Below are 20,249 nucleotides of genomic sequence, written 5' to 3'. Positions count from 1 at the left end.
AACTTTGTTCTGTTTAGTTCCATGCGCTGATTGCTCATGTGTTTATATTCTAAGTCTGTCGGCTTTTCACTGCATGGTAAAGCATATTTTATTTAGGGAAGGAAAAAGCAATTTAAAACAGATTTGTCAACCTGTGAGTAAATCAGTATTGTGTGTGTGTCTGTTGTGGTTAAAAAAAAAAAAAACGAATTTCAGATAGCACAGAATCCAAAATAAAGGTCTCTCTTGCCATGACTTCTTTCATACTGCTTGGTATCTAGAAGTGTAACCACTGTTATCAATTGTAATTTAACTATTTATCACTAATGCCTGACTTTTATTAATGAATCATTCTTTTCTGCCTATAAAGGCTATTTACGTAGAACCTCCCTAGTGCAGTCATTTCATTTGAGATGCAGTTTGTTTTTTGTATACATATAAATTGACTTATTATGTGCTTTTCTTTTTCTTTAGGATCCCAAACTTCTGAACAGGAGCTCTTTCTAGACACCAAGATATTTGAAAAAGGTTTGTAATTGTAAATGTATTTTGAATCTTAGAAATATTATCCTCTGTTAGTGATACAAACCCATAAAGTATTAGCATCCTTGGATTTAATATTTGCAATTTTAACTGTTTGTAGGGGGCACCAGACATCTATGATTTTGTGCTAATTTGTAAAGAGACTAATAAAAGCTACCTCAGATATTGGTTTTAAGGATTAATTGAAATAATGCTCTAAAGTGTATACCAAGAATATAAATCTAGTTCTGTGATATTGGTGAACAAGTTACTTCATTCTTGAGTGTACCTATGGAATTGTCCAGCAACCATACCTGACTTTTTGGTATTTAGGGTTTCAGAGAGGTTTCTGAGTATGTCAAGCTTCTTATCTCATTTTGAGGGCTTGTTTGTTTTTCTGTATATTTCAGACCAAGGAAGTACTTACAGTGGTGATCTTGAATCAGAGGCAGTATCTACTCCACATAGCTGGGAGGAAGAATTAAATCATTATGCCTTAAAGTCAAATACTGTGCAAGAGGCTGATTTAGAAGTGAAGCAGTTCTCAAAAGGGGAAACTGAACAGGATCTGGAAGCAGATTTTCCATCAGGTTTGTGCAGTGTAACCTGTCTGTTGAAAGTCCTTTATTAGAAGATTGGTACAACTCTGAATTGGCATAATGAAGCAGTTATAATGTATGATAACTATCTAGGGCACAAATGGTCCCTGCCTTTGAAGGTATTAATTCATACCATATTGTTCTTTATAAGGGGTTAATTTGTTTTTGTTGTTGTTGTTTTTAAGTTTCCCACAGTAATCATATAGGGGGTTTTCTTGATTGTTAATAAAGTTTTTATACATGCTGTATCTCCTTGTTTTCTTATGTATATAAGTAAAGTCCATATTTTATCATAAACAAAATAATGAATATAGTGATGATTACCTGATATTTCCTCCTTCACCCTAAGTGTTTATTTAAGTCTGTGAGTGATTTATCTCACATTAGGCTTTCTCTTGGTTATCGTAGAATCCTTTGACCCACTGAATAAAGGACAGGGAATTCAGGCACGTTCCCGAACAAGAAGACGACACAGAGATGGCTTCCCCCAGCCCAGACGAAGAGTAAGCAGTAGCTTAATTTTTCTAGCATTTTCTTTTCTTTGTTGTTTTCCAACCTTGTATTTTTGTGCTTTTGTTTTTGTTTTTTTGAAGTCAAAAACCGTATCTTTTATTTTATATTTCTTCAGGAGGGACTTTTTATTTTGTTTCTATAATCAAAGGATTTTTCTGTTTGTTTTTTATAATCGTTACACACTTTCCTCTTTTTTAAAGTCTCTAAATTTAGCTTTTTAAACATAATAATGAGGTTCACTATTTTATGTAGTATAGTTATAATAGTGAAGTTCACAAGAATGTTTTTCATGTTGACAGGGCTTTCCAATACCAAAATTAAAAGAATAATAGTCTTCTTTTTAAAATTAGCTCTATTGAGTTAGTTACATTTAAAAATTCATAAATTAAAAAAAAATCATAAATTTTAAGCGTACAATTTGATGGGCTTTGATAAACGTATTCAGTATGTAACTACCACCACAGTCATAACACTTTTCTCGTTCCAAAAAGTTGCCTTGTTACCGTTGCCAGTCAGTCTTCATCTCCAGCTCCTGACAACCACTGATCTGCTTTGCAGATTGATGCAAAATTGTACTGCTTTGCCTTTTCTAAAATTTCATATAAATGGAATCGTATAATTTCTATTCTTCTGTGTTTGAATTCCTTCAATTAGCATAATGTTTTTGAGATTCATCCATATTGTTTCATGAATTACTAGTTCATTCCTTTTTACTTCTGAGCATTTCATTTCATGGATAAACCACATTTTATGTAGTTGTTTAACAGCTGATGGAAATTTAGGTTATTTCCAGTTTTGAGCATTTTAAATAAAGCTGCTGTGAACATTCTAGTATAAATCTTTGTGAAGAATGTATGTTTTCATTTGGGGAAAAAATATCTAGGGGTGGAATTGCTAGGTCTTATGTGTATTTTTAACTTTGTAAGAAAGCTGCCAAAATGTGTTCCAAAGTTGATGTACTATTTTGAATTCCCACCAGCAGTCTGTGAGTTCTATCTGCTCCACGACTTAAAACACTTAGTATTGTCAATTTGTAATTTTAGCCATTCTAGTAAATGTGTAGTGGTATTAATTTATGGCTTTAATATGTATTTTCCTTATGACTAATATGTGGGCATCTTTTCAAATGTATATTTGCTCTTTGTGTATCTTTGATGTAGTGTGTATTCAGAACTATTGCACATTTTTTAAATTGGGTTAGTTGTCATTGAGTTGTGTTTTTTATTACGGATATAATTATTTTATCGAATATGACTTTTCCTTCTATTCTGTGACTTCATTTTTATTTTCTTAATAGTGAAAAACAACTTCTTCCCTATTTCCATGGTTCATTTATTTATTTTCTTCCAGTTTTATTGAGATATAATTGACATAACAGCACTAAGTTTAAGGTGTAGAGCATAATGATTTGACTTACGTACATCATGAAATGATCACCACAGTAAGATAGTAAACATTCATCATCTCATATAGATAAAAAATTAAAGAAACTAAAAAAATTTTTTTTCTTACTATGAGAACTCTTAGGATTTACTCTCTTCACAACTTGCATATATAGCACAGAGCAGTGTTCATTATGTATATCATGTTGCACATTATACCCCTAGTACTTACTTAAACTGGAAATTTGCACCTTTTGACTACCTTCATCCAGTCTCCCTCCCCCTAGTCCCTGCTTCTGGTAGCCACAAATCTGATCTCTTTTTCTAAGAATTTGTTTGTTTGTTTTTGAAATATAACTGACCTACAATACTATGTTAGTTCTTGGAGCACAACATACTGATTCAACATTTCTACATATTTCAAAATGTTCACTAGGATAAGTCTGGTTACAATATGTCAACATACAAAGATAATACATAATTATAATTGTGTGATTGTATTCCCACTGTACATTTCATAACATAACCATGACTCATTTACTTTGTGACTGGAAGTTTGTACTTCTTAATCTCCCTCACCTATGTCTCTCATCTCCCCAACCGCCTCCCCTGTGAGAACCACTTGTTTATTCTCTGTATCTATAATTCTGTTTCTGTTTTATTATGTTTGTTCATTTGTTTTTTAGATTCCAGATATAAGTGAAATCATATAGTATTGGTCTTTCTCTGTCTGATTTGTTTCACTTACCGTAATACCCTCTAGATCCATCCCTGCTGTCACAAATGGCAAGATTTCATTCTTTTTTGTGGTTGAGTAATCATTCCATTGTATGTAACTGTGTGTGTGTGTGTGTGTGTGTGTTTACCACATCTTTTTTATTCATTCATCTAGGACACTTAGGTTGTTTCCATATCTTGGCTGTTGTCAGTAATGCTGCAGTGGACTTAGGGGTGCATATATATCTTTTTGAGTTAGTGTTTTTGTTTTCTTTGGGTAAAAAATACCCAGAAGTGGAATTGCTGGATCAAATGGTAGTTCTATGTTTAATTTTTGGGGAAGTGCCATACTGTTTTCCACAAAGGCTGCACCAATTTACATTCCCGCCAACAGTGCATGAGTGTTCCCCTTTTTACGCATCGTCGCCAACACTTGCTATCTCTTGTCCCTTTCATGGTAGTCATTCTGACAGGTGTGAGGTGATATCTCATTGTGGTTTGACTTGCATTTCCCTGATGATTAGTGATGTGGAGCATCTTTCCGTGTGTCTGTTGGCAATCTGTATGTCCCTTTTGGGAAAATGGCTATTCAGATCCTCTGCCCGTTTTTTAATTCCATTTTTTGTTTGTTTGTTTGTTGGATATTGAGTTCTTTATACATTTTGGATATTAACCTCTTTCCAGATATATAATTTGGAAATATCCTTTCCCATTCAGTAGGTTGCCTTTACATTTTGTTAAGGGTTTCCTTTGCTATGCAAAATCTTTTTAGTTTGATGTGGTCCCATTTGTTTATTTTTGCTTTGGTTGTCTTTACCTGAGGGGACAGACCCAAAAAATTTTACTAAAACCAATGTCAAAGTTTCCTGCCTGTGTTTTCCTCTAGGACTTTCATGGTTTTAGGTCTTACATTTAAGTCTTTAATCCATTTTCAGTTTAATTTTGTATATGGTATGAAAAAGTGGTCCAGTTTCATTCTTTTCCATGTAGCTGTCCACTTTTCGCAATGCCATTTACTGAAGAGTCAGTCTTTTCTTCATTGTACAATATAGTCTTGCCTCTTTTGTCATAGATTAATTGACCATATAAGCATAGGTTTGTCTGGGCTATCTATTCTGTTCCATTGATCTGTGTGTATGTTTTTGTGCCACTACCATACTGTTTTGATTACTGTAGTTTTTAGCATAGTTTGAAATCAGGGAGTATGATACCTCCAGCTTTGTTCTCTTTACTCAAGATTGTTTTGGCTATTATGGGTGTTCTATGTTTCCTAATGAATTTTAGAATTATTTGTTCTAGTTCTGTGACAAATGCCAGTGGTATTTTGATTTTATTGCGTTGAATCTGTAGTTTGCCTTGGGTAGTATGGTTGTTTTGACAATATTCTTCTAATTCACGAGAGTGGTATATTTTTCCATTTGTTTGTTTAATCTTCAGTTTCCTTCATCATTGTCTTATAGTTTTCTGAGTCAGGTCTTTTACCTCCTTCATTAGATTTATTCCTAGGTATTTTATTCTTTTTGACGCAATTGTAAACGGGATTGTTTTTAAAATTTCTCTGACAGTTTGTTGTTAGTGTATAGAAATGCAACAGATTTTGTATATTTTGTATCATGCAACTTTACTGAATTCATTGGTGAGTTCTCATAACTTTTTGGTGGTGTCTTTAGGATTTTCTATGTATAGTATGGTGTTATCTGCAAACAGTGACAGTTTTCTTCTTCCTTTCCAATTTGGATTCCTTTTATTTCTTTTTCTTCTCTGATTGCTGTGGCTGGGACTTCCAATACCGTGTTGAATAAAAGTGGCAGAATGGGCATCCTTGTCTTATTCCTGATCTTAGAGGAAATTGTTTCAGTTTTTCGTCATTCGATATGATGTTAGCTGTGGGTCTGTCATATATGGCCTTTATTACATTAGGGTATGTTCCCGCTATAGCCATTTTGTGGAGAATTTTTATCATAAATGAATGTTGAATTTTGTCAAAGGCTTTTTTTGCATCTGTTGAGATGATCATATGACTTTTATACTTCAGTTTGTTAATGTGGTGTATCACATTGGTTTGCAAATACCAAATTATTCTTTGCATCCCTGGGATAAATCCCACTTGCTCATGGTATGTGATCCTTGTAATGTATTGTTGAATTTGGTATGCTAATATTTTGTTGAGGATTTTTGTATGTATGTTCATCAGTGATATTGGCCTGTAATTGTCTTCTTTTATGGCCGTCTGCTTTTGGTATCAGGGTGATACTGGCCTCGTAGAATGAATTCATAAGTGTTGCTTCCTCTGCTATTTTTTGTAATAGTTTGAGAAGGATAGGTATTAACTCTTCTCTAAATGTTTGGTCGACTTCATCTGTGAAGCTGTCTGGTCTTAGACTTTTGTTTGTTGGGAGTTTTATGATTACTGATTCAATTTCATTACTAGTAATTGGTCTGTTCATATTTTCTGTGTATTTCTGAGTCAGTCTTAGGAGAGTGTACATTTCTAAAAATTTGTCCATTTCTTCTAAGTGGTTCTTTTGGTGTATAATTGTTCATAGTAATCTCTTAAGATCCTTTATATTTCTGTGTTGTTTGTTGTAACTTCTCTCTTCTCATTTTTTAAAAAAATTTATTTGTACCTTTCTTTTTTCCTTGATGAGTCCAGCTGAAGGTTTATCCACTTTGCTTATCTTTTAAAAAGATCAGCTCTTGATTTCATTGATCTTTTCTATTGCTTTTTAGTCTCTAGTTTATTTTTGCTCTGATCTTTATGATTTCTTTCCTTTACCAACTTTCGGTTTTATTTTTCTTTTTCTAGTTCCCTTAGGGTATAAGGTTAGGTTGTTTATTTGAGATTTTTCTTGTTTCCTTAAGTAGGCTTGTCACTATAGACTTAACTCTTAGAACTGCTTTTGCTGTATCCCATAGATTTTGGATAATTGTGTTCATTTTCATTTGTCTCCAGGTATATCTTGATTTCCTCTTTAATTTCTTTGGTGACCCATTGGTTGTTTAGTAACATATTGTTTAGTCTTCTGTGCTGTGTGTCTTTTACAGTTTTTTCGTGTATTTGGTTTCTAGTCTCATAGCATTGTGGTTGGAAAAGATGCTACTCTTCTTAAATTTACTGAGACTTGTTTTGTGGCCTAGCAAGTGATCTAGAGAATGTTCCATGTGAACTTGAAAAGAATGTGTTCTGCTGCTTTGGGGTGAAATATTATATATATATACAAACATATGTGTGTGTGTGTGTTTATTCTGTATATAGCTATTAAATCCATCTCTTGTAATGTGTCATTTATGGCTGGTGTTTCATTACTTATTTTCCTTATTTATCATCTGTCCATTGATGTAAGCGAGGTTTTAAAGTCCCCTACTTTTGTTGTGTTACTGTCCATTTCTCCCTTTATATCTGTCAATGTTTGCTTTATGTATTTAGGTGCACCTTTCCTATCCTCTCACATTCAGTCTTTGTGTGCCTTTAGATTTGATGTGAGTCTCTTTTATGCAGCACTATGGGTCTTGTTTTTGTATCCATTTAGTTACCCTGTGTCTTTTTATTGGAGCATTTAGTCCATTTACATGTAAAGTAATTATTGATAGGTATGTACTTATTGCCATTTTGTTAATTGTTTTGTGGTTGTTTTTGTAGCTCTTTTTTGTTCCTCCTTGTTTTGCTCTCATCCCCTGTGATTTGATGACTATCTTTAGTGTTATTTTGGGGTTCCTTTCTTTTTGTGTGTGTATCTATTACTGATTTTTGGTTTGTTGTTACCATGAGGTTTATGTATACCAGTCTATTTATGTTTTACATGATTATTTTAAGTGCTGATCTCTTAATTTTGAATACATTTTACCAACCCTGAATTTTTACCCTCCCCACATTTAATGTTTCTGACATATTTTACGTTTCTTGGTTTGTGTGTTCATTACTACTTATTATGGATATAGATAATTTTACTACTTTTGTCTTAATCTTTCTAGTAGATAGTACTGATCTACCGTCTTTACTGTATGTTTGTCTTTACCAGTGAAATATTTCCTTTTTTAATTTTCGTTTTTCTAGTTGTTACTTTTTCTTTTCTGCTTAGAGAATTCCCTTTAACATTTCTTATAAAGCCGGTTTTATTGTACTGAATTTTTTTAGCTTTGCTTGTCTGTAAAAAACTCTTAATCTCTCTATCAAATCTGAATGAAAGGCTTGCTGGGTATAGTATCCTTCGTTGTAGGTTTTTTCCCTTTCATCACTTTACATATATGGTGCCAGTCCCTTCTGGCCTGCAGAATTTCTGCTGAAAAGTCAGCTGATAGCCTTATGGGATTTTCCTTTAATGTAACTAGTTGCTTTTCCTTTGATGCTTTTAAATTCTCTCTTTATCCTTAATGTTTGCTATTTTAATTATAATGTGTCTTTGAGCGGAAATCTTTGGATTGAGTCTGTTTGGGACTTTGTGTACTTCTTGGACTTGGATGTCTGGTTCCTTTCCCAGATTAGGGATGTTTCCAGCTATTATGTCTTCAAATACGTCCTCTGCTCCTTCTGTGCTCTCTTCTTCCAGGACCTCTACAATGCAAATGTTAGTACACTTGAAGTTGTCTCAGAGTTCTCTTAAACTGTCCTCATTATTTAAAATTCTTTTTGTTTTTTCTCTTCAGTTTGAGTGATTTTGACTACACTGTCTTCCAGTTTGCTGATCTGTTCCTCTGTATCAGCTAACCTACTGTTAATTCCTTTTATTTCAGTTATTGTATTTTTTGGCTCTGTTTGCTTCTTCATTATATTTTCTAACTCTTTGTTAGAAACTTCTAACCTCTCACTGTGTTCATTCTTCTTCTGAGTTCTTTGTGCATCTTTACAGTCATTACCTTGCAGTCTTATTGGGTAGAATGCTTCCTTTGGAACATATTCCTCTGTTGCCTTATTTTGCCTAGTTCTTTGTTTTTATTTCTATGTATTTCATAGGTTGGTTCTGTTTACCAATCTTAGATAAGTGACCTTATGTCAGAGACATTCTGCGGGGCTGAGCAGCAGACTCCCCTCTAGTCACCAGAGCTGTATGCTCTAGGGGTGCCCTGTATATGCACTGCATTGGCCCTTACGACAAGCTGACTACTGTGGGCATGCTGGTGAGCGTGCTGGTGAGCATGGTCAGCATGGCTGACTACTGTGGGCGTGCTGGGACCAGAAAGTCCCAGACTGGTTGATTGCCAGACCCTGCCTAATGCAGAGGCCTCCGGCTCTGGTGTGGTTGGCTGCAGCCTGGGGAGTTCTGGTCCTGGTGCTGGCCCACTGGTGGGCAGGGCCAGGTCATGAGGCAGCTGGCTGCAGAGCCCTGAGGAGTTCCCAGGCTAGTGCTGTCCTGCTGGTGGGTGGGACTGGGTGGAGGGTGGGTGTTCTCAGCCTGGTTTTGACCCACTGGGTTACAGGCTGGGTCCTGACACAGGTGGCTACAGGGCTGCGGTGTACCCAGGGGCTAGTGTCTGCTCTCTAGTGGGCAGGGCCAGGGCTCATGGGATCCCAGGGCTGGTGCCAACCACTGGTGGGTGCGGCTGTATCCTGGGACTAGTTCTGTTCCATTGGTGCACAGAGCTGGGTCCCAGGGTCTCTGGCTGGGGGGCCTGGTTCCTGAAGCTGGTATTGGCTTGTGGATGTATTGGTCTGGGTCCCATGGTATCCTGGGGCTAGTGTTGGTCCACTGGTGGGAAGAGCCTGCTCCTGAGGATCTCTGGCTGTGGGGCTCTGGTGATTCTAGAGTTGGTGTCAGCCTGCTGGTGGGCAAGGCCAGGGCCCAGGAGGTCCTGGGACTAGTGCCTACCCACTGGTGGGCAGAGCCTTGTTCAGGGTGGCTGGGGGCTCGTGGGTGCCTAAGGCAACAAACCTGCTGGTGTTTGGGGCTGTGTCCCCAGCTGGCTAGCTTCTTGGCCTCAAGCGTCCCAGGATTGGTGGCAACTGGCTGGTGGGCAGGCTAGTTCCAGTTCTCATTTAACTTAGTGGGAGGAGTCCAAAATGGTGCTTGCTAGCAGCAGTGTTCTCATTGTAGAGTGAGCTCCCCAAAATGGCTACCGCCAGCATCTCTGTCCCCAGGGTGAGTCCCAGTTTCCTCTTGCCTCTCTGGGAGGCTCTCTAAAATCAAGTGGGTCTGACCCAGGCTCCTTTCAAATTACTGCTTTTGCCCTGGGTCTCAGATCATGTGAGATTTTGTGTGTACCCTTTGAGAGTGGGAGTCTGTTGTTTCCTACAACCCTCTGGCTCTCCTGAAAACAAGCCCCGCTGGCCTTCAAAACCAAGTGTTCTGGAGGTTTATCTTACCAGTGCAGGAGCCCTGGACTGGGGAGCCCTATACGGGGCTCAGACCGCTCACTTCTTGGGGAAAACATCTGCAATTGTGATTATCTTCCCATTTGTGTGTCACCTAACCTGGTGGTGTGGGTCTTGATTATACCGTGTCTCTGCCCCCTTCTACCCATCTTGTAGTTCCTTCTTTATATCTTTAGTTGTAGAAGATCTTTTCTGCTAGTCTTCAGGTCGTTTTTATGGAAAGTTGCTCTGTACATAGTAATAATTTTGGTGTGCTCATGGGAGGAGGGGAGCTCAGGGTCTTCCTACTCTGCCATCTTGGTCACCCACACCAGGACAGAACTTTTTACTTTTGAGAAGTCCACTTTATCAGTTTTTATTGTTTTATAATTTGTGCTTTTTATTATCCCATCTAAAAATCTTTGCTTAACTTTAGTAATTAAGATTTTCTCTTACGTTTTCTCCTAGTTTTATAATTTTCTTTTATGTTTTCTGTGATCCATTTTGAGATAATTTTTATGTATAAGTTAAGGCGTCACATTTCATTTTTTTGTGTGTATGGATATACAGTTGTTCCAGAACCACTTTTATAAACGCTGTCTTTTCCCCTTCAGTTACATTGGCACTTTTGTTAAAGTCAACTGACCATATATGTCTTGGTCTGTTTCTGAAACTATTCTGTTCCATTGATATACATGTCTGTTTTTGTACCGGTACCAACTGACTTGATTAATGTAGCTTTACAGTGAGTCTTGAAATAGGTGTGTAGGTCTTCCATCTTTGTTCATCTTTTTCAAAGGTTTCGTTTGAATTTCCATATACATTTTGGAATCAGCTTGTCAATGTCTACAAAAAAGTCTGCTGAAATTTTGATTGGGGCTGTTCTTAATCCATGGATCAATTTGCAGAGAATTGACATCCTAGCAACTTTGAGCCATCCAATCCATAAAGATGGTATCTTTCACCTTTATTCAGATTATCTTAATTTCTCCCAACAGTGTTTTGTATTTTTCATTTTACAAGTCTTATGCTTTGTCAAATTTATCTAATAAGTATTTTAATATATTTTTGATCCTGTTGTGAATAGCATTATTTTTAAATTTTCTTTTCTAGTGTTCTTCATTGACGTAGAAATAGAGATGGTTTTGTATATTGAGTTTATATATGGTGATTTTGCTCAACTGAAATCCTGAGGATATTCTACCTACACAATCATATTATCTGTAAATAAAGGCAGTTTCACTTTTTCCTTTACAATCTTAGTGCATTTTCTTTCTTTTTTTGATTTACTGCATTAACAAGGATCTTTAGTACAATGTTTAATATAAGTAATGAGTGCAGACCTTCATGCCTCCTCCCAATTTTAGGGAAGTGTTCAGCCTTACAATATTGAGTATGATGTTACCTATATGTTTCTCATAGATGAACTCTATCAAGTTCAGGAAGTTCTCTTCTCTTTCTAATTGCTCAGAGTTTTTTTGATTGTGTTTTGAACCTTGTCAGGCGATCTCTTGAGATGATCATCTGGTTTTTCTTTTCTGAGTCTTTTAAAGTGGTAAAATACATTAATTTTTTAAATTATAAACTAACCTTGCATTTATGGGATGAGCACTATTTTCTTTTGATGTTTTTATTCTTCTATATGTTGCTGGATTCAGTTTGCTAATATTTGTTAAGGTTTTAAGTGTCACAGTTTAAAAGAGCTATTGATCTGTTTTCTTGTGATGACTTTATCTGGCCTTGCTGTCAGGATAATAGTAACGTAAGTGAGTTAGTGTTCCTCCTCTTCTATTTTCTGAAATACAGTTTATATAATTACTTTAATTCATGGGTAGACTTCAACAGTGAACCCATCTGGGTCTGGATTTTTTTTTATGGGAAGGTTTTAAAATATGAATTGAATTTCTCTAGCTACTTAGGTTATCTATTTCTTCTAGAGCAAGCTTTGTTAAGTTTGTGTCTTTCAAGAAATTTGTTCAATTTATCTAAGCTGTCTAGTTTATTGTCATAATGACGTTCACAGTTTTCTCTTATCATTCTTTTTATATGTGTGGGGTCAGGTGTTGATAATTTGTGCCTTTTTTCTTTTATCCCTGATCATTCTAGCTAGAGATTTATCAGTTTTTTTTTAACCTTCTAAAAGTACCAGCTCTTCATTTTACTGATTTTTCCTTTATCTTTTTTTTTTATTGACTTTTGCTCTTATTTTTTATTATTTCCTTACTTTGGGTTTTAATGAAGTCTTTTTTCTAGTTTCTTAACATAGAGGCTAGATTATTGATTTTAGACTTTTTTCACTTCTCATAGAAGCATTTTAATACTGTAAATGCCCTTATAAGCACTGCTTTAGCACTATTACATAAAGTTTGATATGTTTTGTTTTCATTTTTACTTAAGTTCAAAATATTCTCTAATCGTGTTTGTGGTTTCTTAACATGTGTTGTTTAATTTCTAATTTTAAAGGATTTTTCTAACATTTCATTACTGATTTCTAGCTGAATTCCATTGTAGTTAGAGAATTTATTGAGGCTTCTTTTAGAGCCATCTATTCGTATGTTCCATTAAATAGACCTGAGTGGTAATAACTGTTATTCATACCTCATTGGGTGGATCCATCATCCGGAACATAGTAAATACTCAAATGTTAGTGATTATTCCAATATTACCTTCTACACTTCAATTTTCTCTTTTTTTATTTTCTCATATGGATTGGATTAGATGACTTCTAAAGTTCTTTCTAGCTCTAAGAACTCTGAATCTTTGGGATCTGATACTAAATTGCATTTTCTGTAAATTTATGCCCATTCTGTCTTTGAGAATCCCAATTCTTAAAGCTCTGAAACTAAATTTTATGTTCTGTAAATTTTTGAAATTCTTACAGGGACGGAAGAAGTCTATAGTGTCTGTGGAGCCCAGGAGTCTTATTCAAGGAGCCTTTCAAGGGTGCTCAGTGTCTGGGATGACACTGAAATACATGTATGGGGTAAATGCCTGGAAGAACTGGGTTCAGTGGAAAAATGCCAAGGAAGAGCAGGGGGATCTGAAATGTGGTAAATACACGGCATGAATTTGTGTCTCGATTTAGGGGGTGGGAGGAATACAGATAAAGTCATAAATCTACTCAAAAGGGATAAATAGTAGGTCAGAAATCCCATAAAACTTTGATTTGGGCTTTACTTAATTTTTTTCCCCATCTTTATTTAAACTTCTCATTAATTTTTCTTTCTTTGTCAGGAGTTGAACATGCCTCATCTAGCCCATGTTCTGACCCTTTAGGAAGTGCTCAAGACCATGCACTCTCTCAAGAATCTTCGGAGCCAGGCTGTAGAGGTAAAACTTTTCTCCTTGTGATCTGAATTGCTTGTAATATCATTGTTGGTTTTAAATTTGTAAATCGAATATTTAAAATTATTTAAAATTTGAAGTTTATGTTTAAAAAGAGAAATTAATATCCACTCCCAATTTTAAAGAGCTTGTTATAAAGGTAAGGTTGTATCTTCTGATCATGAGTTTCTTATGCAAATATAAGGAATTTTGTTTCTTTTTCTAACACTATGCAAGTAACTCAAATCTGTCTTCTTGAGCCCTATATTTGTAGAATAACCAGTGTGGAACGCAGTGTAACACTTTTTGTTGTTGTTGTTAACAAGAATACCTGGAAAAGCCTTGCTGTTACTGTAGGGATTTTTCCTATCAAGGAGCTGTATATGATTGACCATGTTTGCAGGTTTCATTTTTGGTGCCAAGAACTTTGGAACCCAATAAACAGTTCAAGTAGAGCAACACTGTATAACTTTAGAACCCTAATCATTAGCTTTCTTTTTTCCCTGGTTGTTCTATTCTAAACTTTGTTTTCAGTTTGTATTTTGCTTTTTTATTATCTGTGTTTTATATAAGATACTTACACAATCTTTGTGGGATGAGATGGGGCAGGAATGAATGAGTATGTCCTTGTAACTAGATTTTTTTGTCGCTTTCCAACTATACCTTCTCTCTAATACCTGGGTGATTGCATGCACTCTTGGCTTCGCCTCTGTCTACCCTCCTTATTGGAGTAGTTAGTTGCTGCTGTGGTCTGTGACTGACTCATTGAGTACCCACAGATCAAGTATAATCTCTCTGCTCCAGAGTGATATAAATATACTCCTGTTACAGGGGTTTACTAGGCCTATCACCTTCCAGTTTGAGCCACAACATTTTTAAGAAAGAAGGAAGGGTAGGGACTACCCTGGTGCTCCAGTAGTTAAGACTTCATTCTCCCAAAGCAGGGGGCACAGGTTCAGTCCCCTATTGGAGAACTAAGATCCTGCATGCCGCACAACGTGGCCAAAAAATAAACAAACGAAACAGTGGATATGTAAGTCAACTGTACTTCAATTTAAAAAAATAAAAATTTTAAAAAGAAAGAAAAAAGGAGGGGTAGTGAAAATGGAGAAGTAATATTGTATTAGACCACCAAACCTAAATGCAGTAGCCACAGGGGATGCCTACTCATTTCAGCTACTCATTCATCCAAAAAAATACTTACTGAATATACCTGTCATGTATCAGGCATGGTTGTAGGCACTCAGGTGGAAAGATCAGACATGGTCCTTGCCCTCATGAATCACCTATTTCAATTTGCAAAACCAACTCAGGGGAGCTCAAGTGTATCTTTGGAAACATGCAGTGTTTTCTAAATGCAGAAAAGCAATAACTAGAAAGAGTGTTTCAACTCATCCCACAGTGTGGACCAGTCTGTTGCAGTAAGATCTCTACAAGTCAAATTAGATAACTCTCCTGCCTAAAACTAATTCAGTTCTTAGTTGTCTTCAAACTCTTAATGTAATATATGAGGCTTACCATGATCTGCCCCCATCTGTCCTCTTTTCTTTTCTGCTGTTCACCTGAGTCCCCTGAACCTTTTCACTTTTGTGGCTGAGCACATTTCTGGCATTTTCAAAGGCATGAAGTTATATGTTATTTGAAGTGTTCCTTATTCAAATAAATATGACTTTAAAGAAAGTTAAACAGCATTCTTTTTTGCAGATATCTCCAGAGCCTTTAATATGTTAAAAAACATTGTGAATTCTTTAGAGGCAGGTATAACGTGCTGCTGTTTTCCAAATTTATCAGATCTTAGAAACCCAGTTTTCTTGAGCTCTCACGTGATTAGTATTTTGTGGAGTATACTTCGGGAAATCTTTTTATATCCTCAAATTGGAATTCTTTATCCACTTGTTTAATTCTTCTCCACTTTTCACATCCCTCAGAATCTAACATGACCCTTCCCTGTCTATTAGATGGCCCTTATTTTTTCTTCATAGAATCTTATTTAGATAAAACCCCTGTCATAGCACCCTATTACATCATATGTGCTTCATTGTCTTTATTTCTTTACCTAAAAAAGCCTTGAGATCAGGATCTGTCTTTGATCCATGTATTCACCAGTGTACACCACAATACCTGGGGCAGTGTAGTCAGTGTTTATTCAGTGAATTGAGTAATGTTATTATTTTTCTATAAGTTAGTATTTCAGATGTTTTCTACCTTTCCACAGTCCGCTCTATCAAGCTGAAGGAAGATATTCTGTCCTGCACTTTTGCTGAGTTGAGTTTAGGCTTATGCCAGTTTATTCAAGAAGTGCGGAGACCAAATGGTGAAAAGTATGATCCAGACAGTATCTTATACTTGTGCCTTGGAATTCAGCAGGTATGAAATTCAATAATTGTTACGAAATCTATTGCATTTTTAATAATTCTGATAGAACTTGTGAATTAAGCTGAAAAATTACAGTGTATATTGTTTGTTTGGTATTGCTCTTATACTCTCTTCTTAATGAACTACTGACCCTTATTTAAAAGTCTTGGTCATATAAGCCTTTTATAAGTTAAACTGAGACTCTTAGAGTAAGAGAAATTGAGGTCGGTGCATTTTATTGGTAAATGCACAAAAAAGGCATAAATAGCAGTTCACAAAAGAAGTGAAATAGGTGATTTGACATAGGTGACAGGAGACATCCTTGTCAAAAATCATTTGACTAAATATGCATGTGTTTATTTTGGACTCTCAGTTTTTAATACATTGGTTTATGGCTATTCTTATGGCAGTACTCACTATTTTGATTACTGTAGGTTTGTAGTAAGTTTTGAAATTGGGAAGTGTGATTCTTCAGGATTCTTTTGGCTGTTCGAGGTTCCTTGCAATTTCATATCAATTTTAGGATCAACTTTTCCATTTCTTCAAAAAATAAAAACTAAACCGTTGGGATTTTGATAGGATTGTATTGAATCTGTAGATTGCTTTGGGGAATATTGCTGTTTTAACAATTTTGTCTTTAGATCCATGAGTACAAGATGTTTTTCCTAGGTGTTCTTTAATTTCAGCAGTTTTATGCGTGTAAATCACATACCTCTTTGGTTAAATTTATTCTTAAGTATTTTATTCTATCTGATGCTGTTGTAAATGCAATTTTCTCTTTGGATTGTTTATTACAACTGATTTTCTTTTGCTTATACTCTGCAGCTTTACTAAGTTCATTTACTAGCTCTAATAACTAGTTTTTTTGTAGACTCTTTAGAATGTTCTATATATAGGTTCATGTCACTGCAAATAGAGATGGTTTTACTTCTTCCTTTCCTATTTCAATACTTTTTATTTCTCTTTCTCACCTGATTACTCTGGCTAGGATTTCCTGTACAGTGTTCAATAGAAGTGGCATTTTTGTTTCTGATCTAAGGGAGAAGTGATTTTTTTTTAAACCCATGTATTTTATAGGTACTCATATTTGAGTAAATGTACAAAACTCAACTCTGTGTATTCATAAAGGAAATTTTTTTAAAGATTGAAATAACTCCTGACTGTTAACAGTAGTTGCCTTTGTGTAGTGAGTTTGAGTATATCTTTCTTCCACCTTTTCTGTATTTTAAACTCTTTCCATAATGAGGATATAATATTTTTAAGTTGTGAAAATAACTTTATTAAAATAAAGAAGAAAACGAAGAATACTTTTCGACAACAAAACTGTAATCTGGCAATATGATCGTAGATTGCCTTTGAAGAGGCCTATAAAAATGCACATTGAAATGGTGTGTAATTTTTAGTAGCCGGAATAAGTTTAAGTGGAATTAAAAATTTACTGCAAGTCATACATAGATCAAAAAGCAGGAAACCAAGATAGCCATAGATAAATAAGTTTAAAATACCAGATCTTAAGAACACTGAAAGATTTTTAGCATATAATTATGCTACTTTGTGTTATTCTCTTGTTCTGCTCATTGTATTTCTCTGAAGTGGTTGAATCTGACCTGACTGGCACCGTGAAAATATTTAACAGTAATTTATTCAAGCTGTTGTGTGTTTCCCATTCTGTGATATGATTCTTTTTTTTTTGGGCCGCGTTGGGTCTTTTTTTTTGTTGCTGTGTGTGGGCTTTCTCTAGTTGTGGCAAGTGGGGGCTAGTCTTCATTGCAGTGCGCGGGCTTCTCATTGTGGTGGCTTCTCGTTGCGGAGCACAGGCTTTAGGCACGTGGGCTTCAGTAGTTGCGGCACATGGACACAGTAGTTGTGACTCACAGGCTCAGTAGTTGCGGCACATGGGCTTAGTTGCTCCGCGGCATGTGGAATCTTCCCAGACCAGGGCTCGAACCCATGTCCCCTGCATTGGCAGGCGGATTCTTAACCACTGTGCCACCAGGGAAGCCCCTGTGATATGATTCTTGATGGTTATAATTAGCATACTTTTAAGTCCTATAATTAGACTTGAACTTTTTGAAGGCTGGCTTGTGAGGCAGAGAATTGAGAGCTGTGGTTAGAAGCCTCCAAATAAATAGTTTTAAATTTTGGATAGCCTCAGGTTATCTGACACTAGCTAACTATATTATTTTCAGGAAGTCATCTTATAACTAGGCTAAAAAACAAACAAAAGCTGCTAAGAGCACACCTGAGAATTAGAAAAATGATTTGAGAAATTTGAATTAGGACCAATTTTTAGTATATCAGTTTTATTAACTAACTAAAAGGTACTTAAATTATTATAATTATTTTATACCATTCATGTTTTTAAAAGGAAATAGAATACTTTGCCTTACAAGCTCAGTGCTCAAGATAATGTTAATTCATGTGAAAAGGATCTTTAGCTTAAATTCTGGTGTTTTAACTGTATCCTTAAAATGGTTCACAGTATTGTAAGGACAAAAACTAAGGGTAAACTATATTCCTAAAAATATTCTTTTTAAAAACTTGTGGTTTTTTTTGTATCAACATACATGTTTCCATTTTTTTCTCTTGTAGTACCTGTTTGAAAATGGTAGAATAGATAACATTTTTACTGAGCCCTATTCCAGATTTATGATTGAACTTACCAAACTCTTGAAAATATGGGAACCTACAATACTTCCTAATGGTAGGATGATTATATTTTGATTCTTTTCATGATATGCCTTCTTAAATTGCTTGTTTTGTGATTCTCTTTTTATAAATTGTTCATTTTATGTTTGTCTTGATTTATAACATATGTGGACTTTTGAGGAGAAAGTCTTTGGTTTATTATCAATTATTTTAGTAAAACTATACCTTCCATACAGTACATGAATAGATACTAACTATTGAATATAAAAAACAACTGAAGGTTACATTTACTTTTTAGAAACAATTTTTGATCTGGTAGTTTTGGTAAAGTTGTACATGGTATCAGTAGCTGGCACATATGCTACTTTGAGACTCTGTTAGCAGTGGACCTTTTTCAGTGGTTTATAAAAAGTACCCTGAACTGGTTGTTAAAGAGAGTTAAGTCTTCATCCTTGAATTGTCTATGACCATATGTCTTTGGACAAGTCCCTAATTCACTCCTGGTCTCATGCTCCTTGGCTATGAATGGAGAGGTTGAATGTGATGCCCAGAAATGTGTGCCCTTTCTGTTGGGCTACAGGGCACCTTTGAAGCATTATGAGCAATGCGGTGGCATGATGCATTTAGCATTCAAAGAGCGGGCTAGAGACATAGATTTGGAAGTAATAAATCTGTGTTCATGGATAGTCTTCCAGGAATAGAATGCAGAAGCAGCAACAAAGAGGATTGGGGAGAAAACGTTAGGAAAGACCTGTGTTTAAGGGGTATCATGAGGAAGGTGCATTTAAAAGTATACTTATTTTAATTTTTCCGACCTCTGCTTTTCAAGAAAAATCCAGATAAGTTATCGTGAAGTAATCGCTCTTAATATAAATTTAAAATAAGAAGAGATAGGAGGGAGAGAGGGAGCTATCTGCCCTCTAAACATATTAGCCAAATAAAACTGAACCAGTTAACAGTAAACAGAATGATCTCAAACAGGAGTCTGCAAACTGCAGCTCATGGGCCAGATCAGGCCTGCTGCCTGCTTCCGTATAGTACATGAGCTAAAAATATTTTTTACCTTTCTAAATAGTTGGGAAAAAAATTAAAGAAAAATATTTTGTGGCATGTGAAAATTGAATGAAATTCAAATTTGTTTCTATAAATAAATTTTACAAATAGCCACACCTATTTGTTTATGTATTGTCTACACTTCCTTATCTTTTACAACAACAAAGTTGTTTTCAAAGCCCTTATGGCCCACAGTGCTTAATATGTTTACCATCTGGCTCTTCACAGAAGAAGTTTACCAACCCCTGGTCTAAAATAACAATAGATTAAAACTGTTTCAGGGGAGTGCTCACGATGTCTGCTTCAGTGGAATCATCTGCCCTTTTCTTTGCAGTGCTTTTTCTATTTTTCTGTATGAGGAAGAGGGAGAAAGAGAGGAACAGTCTTTTCCTTAGTATCTTCCTGTCTGAGGATTAGAGAAATTACTTAGTCCCATTTAGCAGGAGCTTAGTACTGTTTCTTTTTCCCCTTTCTTCTGTTCAGGTTACATGTTCTCTCGCATTGAAGAAGAGCATTTGTGGGAGTGCAAACAGCTGGGTGCTTACTCACCAATCGTCCTCTTGAACACCCTCCTTTTCTTCAATACCAAATACTTTCAACTAAAGAATGTTACTGAGCACTTGAAGCTTTCCTTTGCCCATGTGATGAGACGGACCAGGACTCTGAAGTACAGTACCAAGATGACATATCTGAGGTTCTTCCCACCTTCACAAAAGCAGGAGACAGAACCAGGTGTGTGGTGGAGTTATTAAGATTTCTTTCTTTCATTATTTTTTTTTCAATTAAGTATAGTTGATGTACAATATTATGTTAGTTTCAGGTGTGCAACATAGAGACTTGACCTTTAAATACATTATGAAATGATCACCC

At 35.7% G+C, this 20,249-nt stretch overlaps 1 protein-coding gene and 1 long non-coding RNA gene across 13 annotated transcripts in view; one reads left to right on the top strand and one right to left on the bottom strand.

Annotated features, from left to right (window-relative positions):
- The window catches only part of LOC309614902, a 166,989-nt gene that overhangs the window by 113,356 nt on the left and 33,384 nt on the right, over positions 1 to 20,249 (bottom strand). The window lies entirely within an intron of this gene.
- Positions 1 to 20,249, top strand: part of ZMYM4 (zinc finger MYM-type containing 4) — a gene marked incomplete at its 5' end in the record, with an annotated part of 178,656 nt that overhangs the window by 146,692 nt on the left and 11,715 nt on the right. For all 12 annotated transcript variants that reach the window (XM_082362552.1, XM_082362553.1, XM_082362560.1 and 9 more), the window contains 8 exons: positions 454 to 507; positions 912 to 1,091; positions 1,509 to 1,603; positions 12,880 to 13,048; positions 13,233 to 13,328; positions 15,538 to 15,689; positions 18,270 to 18,381; positions 19,863 to 20,111. In XM_082362552.1, coding sequence (XP_082218678.1) covers positions 454 to 507; positions 912 to 1,091; positions 1,509 to 1,603; positions 12,880 to 13,048; positions 13,233 to 13,328; positions 15,538 to 15,689; positions 18,270 to 18,381; positions 19,863 to 20,111 — 1,107 coding nt within the window. The remainder of the gene's footprint in view (positions 1 to 453; positions 508 to 911; positions 1,092 to 1,508; positions 1,604 to 12,879; positions 13,049 to 13,232; positions 13,329 to 15,537; positions 15,690 to 18,269; positions 18,382 to 19,862; positions 20,112 to 20,249) is intronic.

The sequence above is a fragment of the Balaenoptera borealis genome, assembly GCF_965194805.1.
Source record: "Balaenoptera borealis genome assembly, chromosome: 1".
In the NCBI taxonomy this organism is placed as follows: Eukaryota; Metazoa; Chordata; class Mammalia; order Artiodactyla; family Balaenopteridae; genus Balaenoptera; species Balaenoptera borealis.
The sequence above is the reverse complement of the archived record's forward strand: the minus strand, read 5'-3'. Positions and strand labels throughout refer to the sequence as shown.